This window comes from Brachyistius frenatus, unplaced genomic scaffold (assembly GCF_029030835.1).
Source record: "Brachyistius frenatus isolate BFR_SWC_R1_liver_20210118 unplaced genomic scaffold, ASM2903083v1 Contig_90, whole genome shotgun sequence".
Lineage (NCBI taxonomy): Eukaryota > Metazoa > Chordata > Actinopteri > Embiotocidae > Brachyistius > Brachyistius frenatus.
In genome coordinates this window covers 1,626,434-1,642,158 of record NW_027210689.1, presented here as the reverse complement: position 1 = coordinate 1,642,158, position 15,725 = coordinate 1,626,434, and the positions used below count along the sequence as shown (strand labels likewise).

The 15,725-nt window shown below is 42.7% G+C and overlaps 1 protein-coding gene across 1 annotated transcript; it reads right to left on the bottom strand.

Annotated features, from left to right (window-relative positions):
* Positions 1-1,793: 1,793 nt before the first annotated feature.
* cyb561 (cytochrome b561) lies at positions 1,794-11,777 on the bottom strand. Its single transcript, XM_069710209.1, has 6 exons — positions 11,713-11,777; positions 8,865-9,075; positions 4,920-5,018; positions 4,719-4,822; positions 4,473-4,630; positions 1,794-3,961 (listed from the first exon to the last, which is right to left on the bottom strand). The coding sequence occupies exons 2-6, from the start codon at positions 9,067-9,069 to the stop codon at positions 3,769-3,771; spliced, it is 759 nt and encodes a 252-aa protein (XP_069566310.1). The 5' UTR covers positions 9,070-9,075; positions 11,713-11,777; the 3' UTR covers positions 1,794-3,768.
* Between the last annotated feature and the right edge of the window lie 3,948 nt (positions 11,778-15,725).

Sequence of the window (15,725 nt, the reverse complement as noted above, 5' to 3'; positions counted from 1 at the left end):
TTCTTTTTTTTTTTCTTTTTTTTGGAGCTAAAACAAAAAATACATGATTTGAGGAAAATACTCCAAAAGTGTTGCATTAAGATGAAACAGCCATTTCCCTTATAATTATGTTGAAGATCAGTGCTTAATATCGCTAAAGCTGATCAAACGTTTTACAGCTTGAAATAAGAGCCCTGCTTTTTTCTACCTCAGTCTAAATTTAAGGACTCATCGTTTCAAATATTGTTCAAAATTTTCAAGCAGTAAATCTGTTATCGTTATGTAAATGAGGAGGGTGGGGATGGGGGGTAACTCATCCTCATTTCCATGGCTGACTTTTCCAGTAAAAGCAGATATTCAGAAAGTAGGACGAAGCTTTTATTTTGTAGAATGTATTTCCTGCACATGGATGCCTGCTTTTGTAAATCTCTTTTTATGCTTTTTTTTTTTTTTTTTTTTTTTTCAATATAAATCAGCATTTTTGGTTTCGGAGTTTTCTGGTGTCGACGAAACATGTGACCTCTGACCTCTCTGTCTCAGTACGCTTAATGTCTTACTGCTCTCATCTTTGAGACGACCCGTTTTCACCGTGCTGGAAAAATATCTCATCATGGTGTCGGCGCGCTTCATGTGTAAGATCATATTTAATATTTAAAAACCCAGGATGGTTCCTGAAATAAGAAGAACATCGTTATTCAACTTTTAAAAACATCAATTTGTTTTTTAAACAGCTCGTGTGAAAAGTTCATGTTAAAGAAGAATAAAGATGAATGAAAGACAGATTCTCTTTCTCTTCTTTTTTTGGGAGGGAGGGGGGGTCAGGAAATACAGCTTAAAACTTAAAACATGATTTCATATTCTGTATTAACTCAGGAGCAGCAGAACGAGCCGTAAACCAGATATTAGCAACGCTTGCTGACATAGCAAACATTTACTAACGCACAGAATATCCGCATTTAGTAATAATTTATATGACGTGAATTTAATATTCACTTTTCTTATAGGTTCATTTCACCATAAATTCTTTCATTGAATCTGAAATAACTTTTTTTTTTTTTGTCCATTGTCAGGAGTTTGTCAAGAGTTTCTTGCAAATTGTATATTGTTGTAGCAACATAAATAAAAAGTACATCCGTATTATCAAAAGAAAATGTATTCAATGAATGAAGTCACCTTTCAGAGTGTTCACGTTGATGACAGAAACTACAGGAAGTCTTTGTTCGCAGCCAAGAAGCAGTCCGACAGGAAGTCATTCTGTAAAACTAAAACTGGGCCACGCTCGTTTTATTTCAGTGTCTTAGCGCCTGAAAAAAATGAGTTAATTTTAAACTTTTACTTTGATGCAATAAATACGCATTGAGGAATATGCAAATAGTTCCCTGCTCTCTCTCCACAGCTTGCCTGGAGTTTGAAGATATGGAAAGCTCTGCCCCCAAGTTGACAGGATTGGCCACTTAGGTCTGACATATGAAACCTTGGCTGTCTGAATCTTGTTTTTTTCAACTTTCAAACTGTGACTGCAGTCTCATAAAAAAAATGAATTATCAGCTGATGTTGACTGTTTTATTTCACTCACGATATGTCTCGTGGTAAAATTTGAAAACAGCAACACGTGGATGTTAACAAGATTAAAAACATTTTTCATCGAAAGATGTTTTTAACTGTTTGGGATTTTAATCATCATTTTATTATTATTATTTATGTTAAATATTAAGATGAAAAATAATTCAGAAAGCATCCCAGTCAATTTAATTTGTTTTAGATGCTTTTAAAATCACACAACTTTCACGGAGGAATATATGAGAAATAAAAGCAGCCAGTTAACAGACTTTTTATTCCAGGTTGTCCCCGTGACATTTGGGCTTCCTGTTGAACGATGACACAAAATACACAAAGATAAACAACATCCACTAAAGCCAAAGCTCTCCATTAGGCACCAGAGTTTAGAGTCTCCAAGTCCAGCCAACAAAAAAAGATGCACATTCAGCAAACAGACTCAAGAGATGCAAATTTAACGTGTTTTGGTAAAAGAGCATCAAACTCTAATAAGACACATCTGAACAAACACCAAGCAGCTTTTATTTCTTTTCTTTTTTTTCATGACTGACATTTAAGTACGAACACTTTACGAGTCAAAGATACTGCATGACGTTGGATGACAGAAGAGCGTGATGATGAAGTGTTGTGACCCACAAAAGTAACACAGTATCACAGGAAACTTTTCGTACGACTTAAATGACTTTAAAAGTGGAAGAACTGATGTTTAAAGTCCAACTTTAAATTCTCATATTGAGCCAAACACTGATGTGAATTTGAAAAAAAAAATTTTTATGATTGGATTTGATGGTCAATTTTTTATTTTTATTTTAATGGCTTCATGTGAAGTTTCCTCGCAAACTAACAAAAGTTCTGTTAAAATTCTCATTGAGCTCTAAAAAAACTAAAAAAAAAAAATCGACTGAATCTGCATAAAACAAAACCAAAGTTTCTCGAATTATGGGAAACTGATGTGGGTTCAGGAAAGTATTAGTTGTTCTTAAGACATATTTCCTCATATTTTCTGTCCTTTAATTGATTGTCTTGCGTCTCTTTCTTGCCTCTAACTTTAACAGAACTGAAGTTTGTATCTGTACAGAAAGTGTTTCAGTCAGTTTTCGACTCTAATCAGCTGTGTGCACATGCAGCATAATGCCTCGCATTTATGGTAATAATAATAATACAGCTCTTTTTTTCTTTTCTTTTTTTTACAAGGGTATAAATCTGTATGTTTCTGCAGAAAAATGATTGTGAATATAGAAGTGGAAACACATTAATAGAGAAGAAGAGGGGACCCAGGGAGGAGCCTTGGGGAACACCGCATTCTCCCATTCTCCCTGAAACTGAGCAAAGACCAAGCAGAAGTCCAACTGAACAATCGCCAGTATTAGCTGTCAATAATAAATCCTCAGTTCCCTTAATTAAAGATGTTTCAGAGTCATGATTTGGAATTTATTTGATATTTCTTTTAACTTTTCAACACATTTTGAAAAGTTTTGTGACAAATTAGAAAATAGGTCTCAAATTATTTAAATTCAGAGGGTCAAGTTTTGCTGTTCTTGTTGATGACGGGGAAAATTCTCAAACTTGTGATTATGATTTGGGAGAGACAACAGAAGTAACAGAAACCTGTTCTGGTCGAGCTCTGCTGATGTCAGTATGTAAAGATCGTGGTCGATATCAGCGACTGATGCTACTGTGTTGATCCGGTCTGACGTGGCCATCAAGCAAGACTACCGCAGGATAAACAGTGATGCACCTCGGTGGGTGTTTCCAGGTAATCTGCCACCAGAACTTGGAAGTATTCTACTCATAAGCTGCTTTCCGAATGGTCAAACATGAAAATCTGCCGACGTGGTTTGTTTCAACTTTCCACTAGTCTTTAGGTATTTTTATGCTTCCTGTCTATTTCGTTTTTATTTTACTTTTAGTTCGAGAGAGGTGTGACTCTGAACTATAAACCCACGAAGAAGTATTAACAGCGAGACTCTAGTTATAAATAATTTAGGGGGAAAGTTGCCAGAGCTGTTCAGTAGGTTGTGACATCGATTTGTTGAAGGAGAGACGACCTTTCGCAGCTTCCTGTCGGATATTTTTAAGCTTAACTTTTGGGAGCTCATCTTCTCTGACCACTTTCACGGTGATTTAGTTTTTTAAAGTGACGACTCCGCAAGTTGGTGTTAACAGAGACTTTTGGCACAGAGTCTGTTGGCAGGAAACTGGACCCCGATGAGGGGGGGAAGGCGTACGAGGTCAGGGACTGGACGGGGACCCCGACTCAGTCAGCGTCTTGAAGTGGACGGACAGAGCCTCCTCCTCGGGATTCGGCGGGCGTCGGTACTCCTCCCTGGTGATCAGGTAACCCAGCAGGATCCCGAAGCACACCAGCAGGATGCCCAAACTGTTGGCCAGCACTCCCTCCGGCGTGAACTGGGAGTAGGTCGGCCTGGGCCCGGAGAGAGAGACGGGACGTCCCGGAGACAGAGATGTAAATATGAGACAAAAGATAAGATGTAGCCGAGATAGATGACGACATGACGGGTACAAGACAGATGACATAAATCAGAGATGGACTATGGATCAGAAAGGATAAATAACGACAACATAAGACTACTGTTTCAATCTTAAACAATATATTGAGTGTCGCCACCAATCGTCAACAAGCAGTGAGGTCACCCGTTGGTTTGTGAACCCTCTCTTTATAGCTCCGCCCCCTCTGTCACAGTTCAGCTGAAAATATTGTATTCATGTTATTGAACTAATTTGTGAGCAGCCGTTTGTTTCCAGCTCAGTGTGAGAGTCTCTGCTGTGTTTCTGTCCTCTGACCTCTGCGTGTCTGTTTTCAGTAATTGTTTTTTGGTGGAAACAAGAATCCTTTTATCGTCTCCATGACAATCCCTCTCTAAGAAGACGTAGGAATACAAATCTGCTGACTGGACAGAAACTGACAGACACACCTGATGCTCAGCAGGATTTTCTCCATGATGCCCAACAGGCTGGAAGCGATGGACATCGCCATCAGGACCAGGCCGCAGAACACGTGGATGGGGAGGTAGGCAGTTCGTAACCCGTAAGATGCGGCAGGGAACAGGAAGAACATCATACCCATCACCCACTGGGAGAAAGGTCAAAGGTCAGTGTTTGAATCCATATTACATACTGAGCTGTGCTGCATGAAATACAGAGTGTGTGAGTGTGTGCACCTGTAAGCAGAAGAGGACCAAGGTAGCCATGCCACACCAGCTGTGCAGAGAGTATTCGTTTGGGATCTTGAAGGTTCTGTGGAAGTCGAACACGGCTACGAAACCTGCACACGCAAAAAACCCAATGAGACTTCCAGAGGACTTCTCAGGTAGGACCGTCACACACACACACACACAAATATCTCTTGCTCTGTCTCTCACCTATGATGCTGAAGACGAGGGCGAGCAGGTGAATGATGCCGTGAAGCACCCGTACGTTCTTCTTCGCCTCGTTACGAAACACTCTGTAGACCAGGATTGCTGAGAGAGAAAGAGACGGACCATCATCAGTAAAACACCCTCATGACTGTTTAACAGAGTAACAAATGTGTAGCACAGATTCTGTCCGTTGCCATCTTTGCTAGTTCGGAGCGGTTTGGTGCAGGAAGTGACCATATTTAGACGAACTGGGGGAGGAGCCAGCGGTGGATCTGAATGATCTGATTGGAAACCTGACGATACTACGTCCCGCCCACCGATAGCTGTAACCTGACTGCACCACAGACCTGTCAATCAAACAGATACGTCCCCAAAAACAGGTCTTCTTGAATCTTCTTTTCTAATGAATGAGGGATTATTTTCAGATGGACCTCCAGAAAACTAATAAGAAGGAGTGACTTTAGCTAACAACACCGAGATAACTGATGGACACATTTTATTCACTTTGTATTTGATGAGAGAAGTTGAATGGGAGTCTACGGAGCCGGAGGCTTTTTGGAGCCGACCTCTAGTGGCACTCGGTGGTATTGCAGCTTAAGACACTTCTACATCGGAACCATTTTACGGAGCTGGAAGCTACGAACACTTTTATATCCAGTCTGTGACCTACAACCATAAAGCACAGTGTGAAGATTGTGAGCCTCCAACTGTGGAGCAAATACACACACACACACACACACACACACACACACACACACACACACACACACACACACACACACACACACACACACACACACACACACACACACAACACACACACACACAAACACACAGTTGCTAATTGTGTTCAGCATAAATCCTTTTGTCTGGCCTCCTGACCACTAAGCAGCTTCAGACTCTCTTTTATTTTTTTTTCTTGTGTGCCTGATTTCCAAACATGAATCTAACGTGTCTTTTTCTTTTTCTTTTTTTTTTTAAAGCTTTTGTTCACTTCAGGCGCTGAAATGCACTGAAAAGAGGACAAAGATGCTGATTGGCTGTCAGCAGTAACCGCATCAGCAGGAGCTCCCCGGGGTATTTCCATCTCACACCGACGTCTCAGACCTCTGCTAATGTCCAGCTGACCTTCGCTGTTATTGCTATAATGCGATCTAGAAGTGAAGCGGTTGAGCTGATGTGGTTAGTCTCATGATTAGAAGGATTCAGACACAAAGCAGAGAGGAGGAGCAGTCTCACGCTGTCGTTATTCAGCGGCATGAACATCACACACAGCAACAGTTCACCTTCAATACATCTTCTTCCTTGAGGAAGTAGAGATTTAATAAAGACAGATGATAACTTCGTTTTTCAGATGAAACAGAATATTAAGAAATTTAAGAGAGAGGTATTGGCCGTAAATATTTCACATATGCATGTAGTCCATTATGTCCCTCTCTGTGTCATTTACTGTGATTTGTATCATTTGAATCTGATTGACAGCATCATTCCACTGAACATGTCATGATTTTATCTTCCTTCCTGGTCTGGTGACGTTTCTTTGATTTCTGTGCTTCTATCGAAGGTAAACGTTGTTAAATGTGTTCCTTAAAACAGCCTGCTGTATGTAGATTATTAACTATTTCTCATACCGGGTCTGTAGCGGGAGGAGAATGTATTTCTTTCCCAAATTGAAAGACAGTGGGTGTTATATTTTGAAAATAGACCGGGATTTTGTTTTATTTTCTCCGTGTGACTTCCCGTCCGGCCAATCTTCGGTCTCTGAGCGGCTCCCGGTAACAACTCTTTAAAAACATGCTGACCAGTTCTTTTGGTGCCGCCTGGTCCCCCGTGGGTACCACTCTGTCACAGCGTCACGAAAACATTCAAATGGTGCATCTCTGCTTTTCACTGTAGCCATGACGACAGAGCTGATGGAAGGTATCCGTGGTGTCTTGATGCGGGTCTGGTCACTGTTATCTTAATGCGACACAGTGGCTGGAGGCGAAACGCACACCAGCATCCAACGTTCTGACGACCCGCTTCCTGTTTGACTCCATTTACTGAGCGCTATCCGAGAGGACTTCTCATAACCATGACGACAGGGTTGATGGAAGGTATCCGTGGAGTCAGCAGAGTGGTGGACGGGGAGAGAGAGCGAGAGAGAGGGGGGCACTTCCTGTAAGCACTTCAGTGTGTTTGTAGTTGTGTTTGCAGCGCGGTCGGTCAGTTCATCAGATTTAAACTGAAGTAGATGGAAGTCATAGAGAGAGACGTTCACGGTCCCCTGAAGATGAATCTTACTGATGGCATTACAGAGAGACGTTCACGGTCCCCCGAGGACGAATCTTACTGATGGCATTACAAAGAGACGTTCACGGTCCCCTGAGGACGAATCTTACTGATGGCATTACAGAGAGACGTTCACGGTCCCCTGAGGACGAATCTTATTGATGGCATTACAGAGAGACGTTCACGGTCTCCTGAGGACGAATCTTACTGATGGCATTACAGAGAGACGTTCACGGTCCCCCGAGGATGAATCGTATTGACTTTAGTGGTGCCTGACTTTTTTACAATGAGAGTCACATCTGTGGTTCAGAAATCCAACGTCCCTGGCGGAGGAATCTGAAAGGGAATTAATCAATATTACACGAGAGGGTGTGTTTTAACTTTAGTGATGCATTCAGGAGCATCACTGTCATGTTAATAATGACGTTAAAACACCCTCCACTGTATTATTGTGATTATACAACAACTAAATAAAACATGTAATCTAAATGTTTTCATATTGTGGAGCAATTCACTCTCAGAATATAACAACTTTTTGTTAGTGCGATCATTTCCATGGCAACACACGGGGTATGACTAAGAACTGGAAAACAATCAGTCGCATCAGTAGACTCTGATGTAGCGTATGCAGTGTTTCCTACTCCAGGAAGTAGTCCGACCCTTAGCAACCACCTAGAAACAGAGAGGATTTCTAGTCTCCAACTGAATAAATACAGAACATAGAAACACTAAACTGCTCAGCTAGCTCAGTCTGGTTGGAACAAAGATATCTGATGAACAAAGATATCCATGGACTCATGTGTTTTTAAGATTTTAGCACCATGTCGTGTGTTCAAACCAAACCGGTCCAGCTAGCCGCCGCTAGGATTTTAAGTGCGCAACTATCGGTGTGGTGTTACGGTACGGGTGCTCGGAGTGACCAAAAAGGACCAGAAGAGACCCGACTTCACCAAATGGGTCATTTAATAGACCTATAACAAGTAGAAACTACATTATATTACCTATTATATTAAGTTCTATTCTAATTATATATTCCCATTGAGGAGGTGGAGTGATATTTCTAGTCATGACCAGATGTTCAGTTGACGAATGAGATCTCTGGGGCGGAGCTACTGGTTGTATAATGGAGGTTAAAGGTCACAGCTCGACCAAAGATGCTCGCCGGGACTGGACTGAACGCTTTAGAGGTTTTAAACAGCAGCAACTATAGCTGAAGAAGTTGTGAAAATGTATTTTTAAAGGAAAGTGTTGATGAAAACTTGAAGTGCACTGATGAAGAGTTTTCTTATTTTCTGTACTCACAAAATAATTATTGTTAAATGAATTTCTTTGCACAGAGTTGTATTTGGTGACGAAAACAGGAGCAGAGCCCTTCTGATTGGAAAGGAGGAGTTATTTGTGGTAATAAAGTCAGTTTTGTGTGAAAACATTTACTTTATATTTTAATACTTTCACCTCAGATTCTGCTGATGATGTTTTGTGGGGAAAAAAAATTCGATATTTAAAAAAATAGCAAATACCTCCAAATATTGCCGAGTTTGCTTGAATTTTGCATTAATTATTGCTATCAAAAGATCGCGGTTTCCTGGAGGAGACTAGTTCTTGTTTTATTCATGTCGTTGACTGAGTCGGATCCGGACCCTCCTCGGAGCTCAGGTCGAGGTTTGTTGGACTCACCGTCGCCGTGCAGGAAGACCAGGCCCAGCACCATGCACAGAGGGTGCAGGTTGAACTCCTGCGCTGTGCCGTCCCAGGCGAAACCCCCACGGAAGTGACCCATCCACACGCCGGCCAGCACCACCGACAGCAGACCCAGAACCTGCGAGGCCGCCACCAGCCCCACAAACACACAGCGGTTTTCACGGGGTCCAGAATCGTCCATGATGATCTGACGGAGAGGAACGGAGAGATTAGGACCGGAGCCTGCGGCCTGAACCAGAAACAACATTACAGAGAATCAAATTAGGAAGCTGAAGCCCGACGGACGTCAGAGAGGTCGTCCGCCCTCCTCTAATGCTCTAACTCAGTTTGACCTTTTCCACTTATGAGTGGAACAAAAACAGATTTAACTCGCTTTTGTTTATGAAAAAAATACAAACTTGAGAATGAACAAGCAACAAAAACGGGACAAATAAATATCATGCTGCTCCTCTCTTCCTTTTTAATATCAGTACAGTAGTTCATATTTACAGTAGTACATCTGTGTCATTTTCTCAAATACATAAATAGCAGTGTGTAAAATTACTCCAATATATGTGAAAGTACAATATTATCAGCAAAATGTACAACCGCATCTCCAAAGAGTAGTGACGGTGTAAAATAGAAATAAAAACAATGCAGTGATTTGCAAATCACAAACTCATATTTTATTGCAGAGAGACTGAAGACAACATGTTAAATGTTGAAACTGACAAATTGTATTGTTTTATTAAAAATATATGCTGCATCACTTCTTTTAACAATGCTCTGTAAACGTTTGGGAACTGAGGAGACCAGTTTCTGGAGTTTTGAAAGGGAAATGTGGTCCCATTCTTGCCCGATGTACGATTTCAGCTGCTCAACAGTTCAGGGTCTTCTTTGTTATATTTTTTATTTGAATAATGCGACAAATGTTTTTAAAATCTGAGATATTTTTGAAATTGCATTCTGTTTTTATTTACATTTTTCACAGCGTCAAAACCTTTTCGTAAACGTGGTTGAACTTAAAGTCCTGAAACAAGACTTGTGATGTAAAATAGATCCTGTCAGCATACGTTATATTATTATTACATCTAAGCAGCATTCATAGAGGTGGATTGTGTGCTGAAGAGAAAAACAAATATTGTAGATTCTCTTTGAAATATCTCTTCATCCTATTTCTCCCCATCCAGCATTATTTATTTATGTCTCATTAATCCTGCTGATAATCAGCTATTTATTCAGAAACTTTAATGACACCAGGGAACATGAAAACGATTAGCTTCAGTCAACTGCCGCCATGAGCCAGAAAACACCCACTGCTGATTGAGATTTGCAGCACTGCAGATTTAGGAGTGATCACAAAGAGTGTTTTTGTTCAAATGGAGAAGCTGAACCCTTTTGAATGACCATGTTTTCAGCATCAGATGGTCATAAAACGTAATCTGAGCCGTGTGGCCTAATAACTGATTGAACCTCCATTAATCTCAAACGAGTGTTTCGTACAGCTGCAGATTTTGACTTCCACAAGAGCGTTCCTTCTCAGCGCAAGATGTATTTAAGGTCCGGTGTGACCAGCTGACCGGGACACTTTGGAAATCCTACTGTAGAAGATATTATTATATATTATATTATTACTATGTGAGAGAAAACCTTGATCAAATTCATTTTCCCTTAATAATGCAGTCCAGCAGCCCCCCATCATGATGCTGCCTCCACCATGCTTCACCTCTGGGTCAGATGACCTGGTGTCCCACATTATGACGGACTGCACTGTCCCACGTATTGAGACAATGTCCCACTTTTAAATCGGCTCTAGTCAACAAGTCAACACTGCGGGACGGACGCTTTTAAAAAAAAAAAAAATCTGGACGTGCAGCTGCAACAAAGACGTTCCCACGGAAACCCGGAGATGGATGTCAGACAGATTTAAATAAACAGCAGCTGAAGGAAGTGATGTTTTCTCCCGATCATTCGGGTCAGCAGACCAAGCACCACAAACGGCCGATCACCGTCAACCTCCAGCTTCCTCTCCTGCTCACTGTATTTATTCAACTGTTAGTTGGAAAAGTTGTATTTAAACATGTTAAACGTCTCCCTGTTGGACCGACTTATCCAAATTTCAGACTACTTCTCAACACTGGCAATGTGTCCCACTTTGTCCCACATCGTCCCACTTTGTCCTACATCGTCCTACATCGTCCCACGTCGTCCCACGCAAACACTCTTCGCCCCACATTTGGTTCGATGGGATCCGGTCACCTTTGGGACGATGTTTTCATTTTAATGTGCAATCCCGAATGTTTCCCGATTAAATAATGAATAAAATAGAAACTGTGAAGTTCAAGATGGCTCCAAACACTGAGAGACTTCTGACAAGCTAGAAAACCAACTAACCCGCTGACAGACAAGTGTAAATGACAACAAACACCGTCCTTTCAAAATAAAATCAGTTCTGAGCAGAATTAAAGAGGAGCACGACACACGTCAGGAACGAGGATGGAAGAAGATAAATACGCTTAATTTCCGTCTAGGCGCGGACAGGAAGTGACCTGGAGTTAAACGAGGACATGATGCAGACATGATCCCAAATAAACATGCTCGCCCTCATCATCGCAGCTCCGAGTCCGTCAGGAGCTCTTGAGAGTCGCTGATCACCGCCACGCGACAGGTGGCCAGATATTATGGAAGATTACCGCAACAAAGAAAAAGGTGTGCAGGCACCTGTTAACTCCACGCCCACTTTACTTTTATAGAAAGATGATTTGAGTTTGTCTCTGATGTGGTTTCCAAACGCGAACAGAGAGTGAAGAGAGAGTAGAGAGCCGGAGGAAGGAGGAAGACTTACTGCGCTGTTGACGCTCCGCTTCGTTCTGCTGAGGAAGTCCTGGAGTCTGGACCTACAGATCCGCCTCCACCCCTTTCCTCCCTCCCTCCTTCCCTCTGGGCGTGTGTGTGTGTGTGTGTGTGTGTGTGTGTGTGTGTGTGTGTGTGTGTGTGTGTGTGTGTGTGTGTGTGTGTGTGTGTGTGTGTGTGTGTGTGTGTGTAAGATCAGCTGGACTACGATCAGGAGAATTATTCTTCTTTGATAATGTGGCGACACGAGTTTAGAATAATGCAAAGCAGCCTTAGAATTTGACTCTTGACTCTTAACAGATCAGACGTCACGATGACCTCATGAAAGACAAGGAGTGGGGAGGGGGTTGTTGTCTGCGTGGACTGATGACTAACAGCTCGGTGTAAAGGGTTGTTGCCTTGACAACGCTCGGGTTGGGAGGATGGATGACTGTGGAAAGGAAGAGGAAGAGGAGGATGGGAGCTTTGAATCAGAGCTGCTCATTAGTGGAGAAGGAGGGAAATCAGAACAATCAGACACTCAATTAGAGTCTGATGTCAGCAGTACCGAGTCAGACACCAGCACCGGTACCGAGTCAGATACCAGCGCCGGTACCGAGTCAGACACCAGCACCGGTACCGAGTCAGACACCAGCACCGGTACCGAGTCAGATACCAGCACCGGTACAACCTGCTGTTACACCTACAGACACTGGGGTGGGCAAACTACGGCCCGCGGGCCACATCCGGCCCGTTGATCTTTTTAATCCGGCCCGCCGAAGATTGGTACAGAATTGCCCAAATCAAATCATATCATAATTATGACTGCATTCATTTGACCTTGTCCTGTAATACCTGGCGGTCCACCAGGTGGCGCACTAGGCGCAGTGATACATTGACTTGATTTTGCGGAGGCCGGGCTGCTCTCTGTTGTTACTCTGCTGCTGCTCTGAACACATCTGCAACAATGAACGGGCCAAAGAAAAGAAAAGTCGACAGCGAGTCCCGAGTGTTTAATAAGGAACGGACGACTAAATACTTTTTCACTGAAGTCCGGTCGAAGGCTGTGTGTCTTATTTACCAAGAAACCGTTGTGGTTTTAAAGGAATACAACATCAGCTGTCACTTTTCCACCAAGCATGCTAATTGCGCTAACAACCAGTCAACGCAAGAACGGACAGCGACCGCTCAGAGGTCGGCAGATCGTTTGCAGGATCAGCAAAACACCTTCATCTGACAAACTGCCATCCAAGAATCAAGCACAAAGACAAGTTATTTGCTGGCATTCAAATTAGCAAAGACCAGCAAGTGTTTCTCTGAAGGGGAGTTTCTCAAAGAGTGCTGGTAGAGACAGCAGGTATCTGGTGTCCTGAGAGAAGAACAAATTAGAAAACATGAGCTCATCACGCAGGACGGTGACTCGCCGTGTTGAGATGATTGACGAAGACTTGGCTAGCAAGCTAAACAAAAAAGCGGAGTCATTTACATGATATTTCTTGGCACTGGATGAAAGTAATGACATAAAGGACACCGCTCAGCTTTTAATTTTTATCAGAGGGATTAATGACAAGTTTGAGATAACAGAGGAGTTTTTGGCCGTGGAATCCCTGAAGGGGAAAACGCGGGGAGAGGACTCGTATGACGGCGTGTCGGGGGTCATCGAGAGGCTCCAGCTACCTCGGAGTAGCTCGCCAACGTTACCACAGACGGATCGACAAATCTGACTGGAAAAAACATTGGGTTGCTCAAAAGAATCCAGGAGAGGGTGAAAGAGGACAACCCTGAGCAGGAGGACATTTTCTTACACTGTGTAAATCCGTCCTGCAGCTCGACCACGTAGTGTAGCCAGTCGTAGAAGTGGTGAACTTTATTGGAGCGAGAGGACTTCACCATCCTCAGGTTATTAAGTTTCTTGAAGAAACTGACTCTGATCACCAGGACTTGCTTCACCACTCCAACGTCCGCTGGTTGAGTTTGGGGAAAGTATGTCAACGAGTGTTGGAGCTCAAACAGGAGATGATCTCATTTTTGGAGCTACTTGAGAAAGCTGACGATTTTCCTGAGCTGAGTGACACAGATTGTCTTTGTGATTTATCTTTTGCTGTGGACGTACTGACACACATGAATGAGCTGAACGTGAAGCTACGAGGGAAAGACCAGTTTGTCCATGAAATGTACACAAACGTCAGAGCCTTCAAAACCAAGCTAGCTTTATTCTCAAAGTAAATGTCAAACAAGTCATTTGCTCATTTCCCCACACGCTACGCTGAAAGACGTCCTCGACATGAAGACATACAGGAAATCACTGGACGACCTGCACGGAGAATTCTGCCATCGGTTCTCTGATTTTGGAAAAATTGACAAGTCACTTCAGCTGGTGTCCTGTCCCTTCAGCTGGTGTCCTGTCCCTTCAGCTGGTGTCCTGTCCCTCCAGCTGGTGTCCTGTCCCTTCAGCTGGTGTCCTGTCCCTTCACACAAGACCCTGAAACGGCGCCACAGGAGCTGCAGTTGGAACTGATTGATCTCCAATGTGACACCGTCTTAAAGGAGAAGTTCAACTCTCTTAAACTGGATAAGTTTTATGCTTCATTAAGCGCAGCCAAATTTCCAAACATCCAGAAGATGGCACAGAAGATGCTGGTGTTGTTTGGCTCTACGTACGTGTGTGAACAGACTTTTAGTGTGATGAACACCAACAAAGCACCTCACAGATCCCAGTTGAGTGATGAACACCTCAGATCTGTTCTGAGAACACAACAAAACTAACACCAGACTTCGATGCTCTGGCAAAGAAGGTGATCAACAACACTGTTCCCACTAAAAGTGAATGTACGTATTAACACTGTAACGCCTTTTTTATGTTTATGTTTGATATGTATGCATCTGGTGCTGGCCTGGCCCGTCTGTCAAATTTTAAAAGTCAATGTGGTCCTTGAGCCAAAAAGTTTGCCCACCCCTGGAATATACTGACAGTTGTTATCAGTGAACTGGAGACTGATGCTTGTTTTTACCACACATGTAACAAAAGTGATTTAAATCAATTCTCTGTAATCACTGTTGATCTGTTTTCACTGTAACTCAACACCATATTAAATTCATATTATGCAGTCCATAGTTTAGACACATTTTTGTTCTTCAGGCTCAGTCCTGTAACCACAGACTGGACATAAATGTGTTCGTCCAGGTCTGAAAAATGGTTCCGATGTAGAAGTGTATTCAGCTACAATCCCACCGAGTGCCACTAGAGGTCGGCTCCAAAAAGCCTCCAGCTCCATAGACTCCCATTCAACTTCTCTCATCAAATCCAAAGTCAATAAAATGTGTCCATCAGTTATCTCGGTGTTGTTAGCTAAAGTCACTCCTTCTTATTAGTTTTCTGGAGGTCCATCTGAAAATAATCCCTCATTCATTAGAAAAGAAGATTGGGGGCGTGTCTGTTTGATTGACAGGTCTGTGGTGCAGTCAGGTTACAGCTATCGGTGGGCGGGACGTAGTATCGTCAGGTTTCCAATCAGATCAGTCAGATCCACCGCTGGCTCCTCCCCCAGCTCGTCCAAATATGGTCACTTCCTGCTGCAAACCGCTCCGAATCAGCAAAGATGGTGACGGACAGAATCTGAACTGGAGGCTTCATAACGTTCACAAACCAACGGGGGACATCACTGATGGTTGATGACATCACTGATGGTTGATGACCTCACTAATGGCGTGGAGTTAAAAGGAGTTATTCTGCAACAAAGTGTTAAGTCTTGGAAACTTTGCATGGCAGATGAAGCTCTTTTACTTTTACCCATGTTGGCCAAGTTGGAAGGCTTCTTAAGTCAATTTTAAGTATTTAATAAATTGTGGAACATCGCTTGGAGTCAGTGACCGACTGAAAGCATCACAGTTGTATCTTCCTGCTGATTCTCCTCCCAGACCTTCACTGTTATTCTCTTTGTCTTCAGTCAGGTCTTCAGCTCAGTCAGACTGAGATCAGCTGATGGACTCGTTGTCCTGTTGAATGATGACACATCATCCAGTGAG

Excerpts from the sequence above, each read along its gene's own strand:
- cyb561 (XM_069710209.1), bottom strand. The coding sequence starts at position 9,069 with ATGGACGATTCTGGACCCCGTGAAAACCGCTGTGTGTTTGTGGGGCTG. Across the intron at positions 5,019-8,864 it reads GGTCTTCCTGCACGGCGACG|CAATCCTGGTCTACAGAGTG; the intron begins GTGAGTCCAACA and ends TTTCTCTCTCAG. Across the intron at positions 3,962-4,472 it reads AAAATCCTGCTGAGCATCAG|GCCGACCTACTCCCAGTTCA; the intron begins GTGTGTCTGTCA and ends CTCCGGGCCCAG.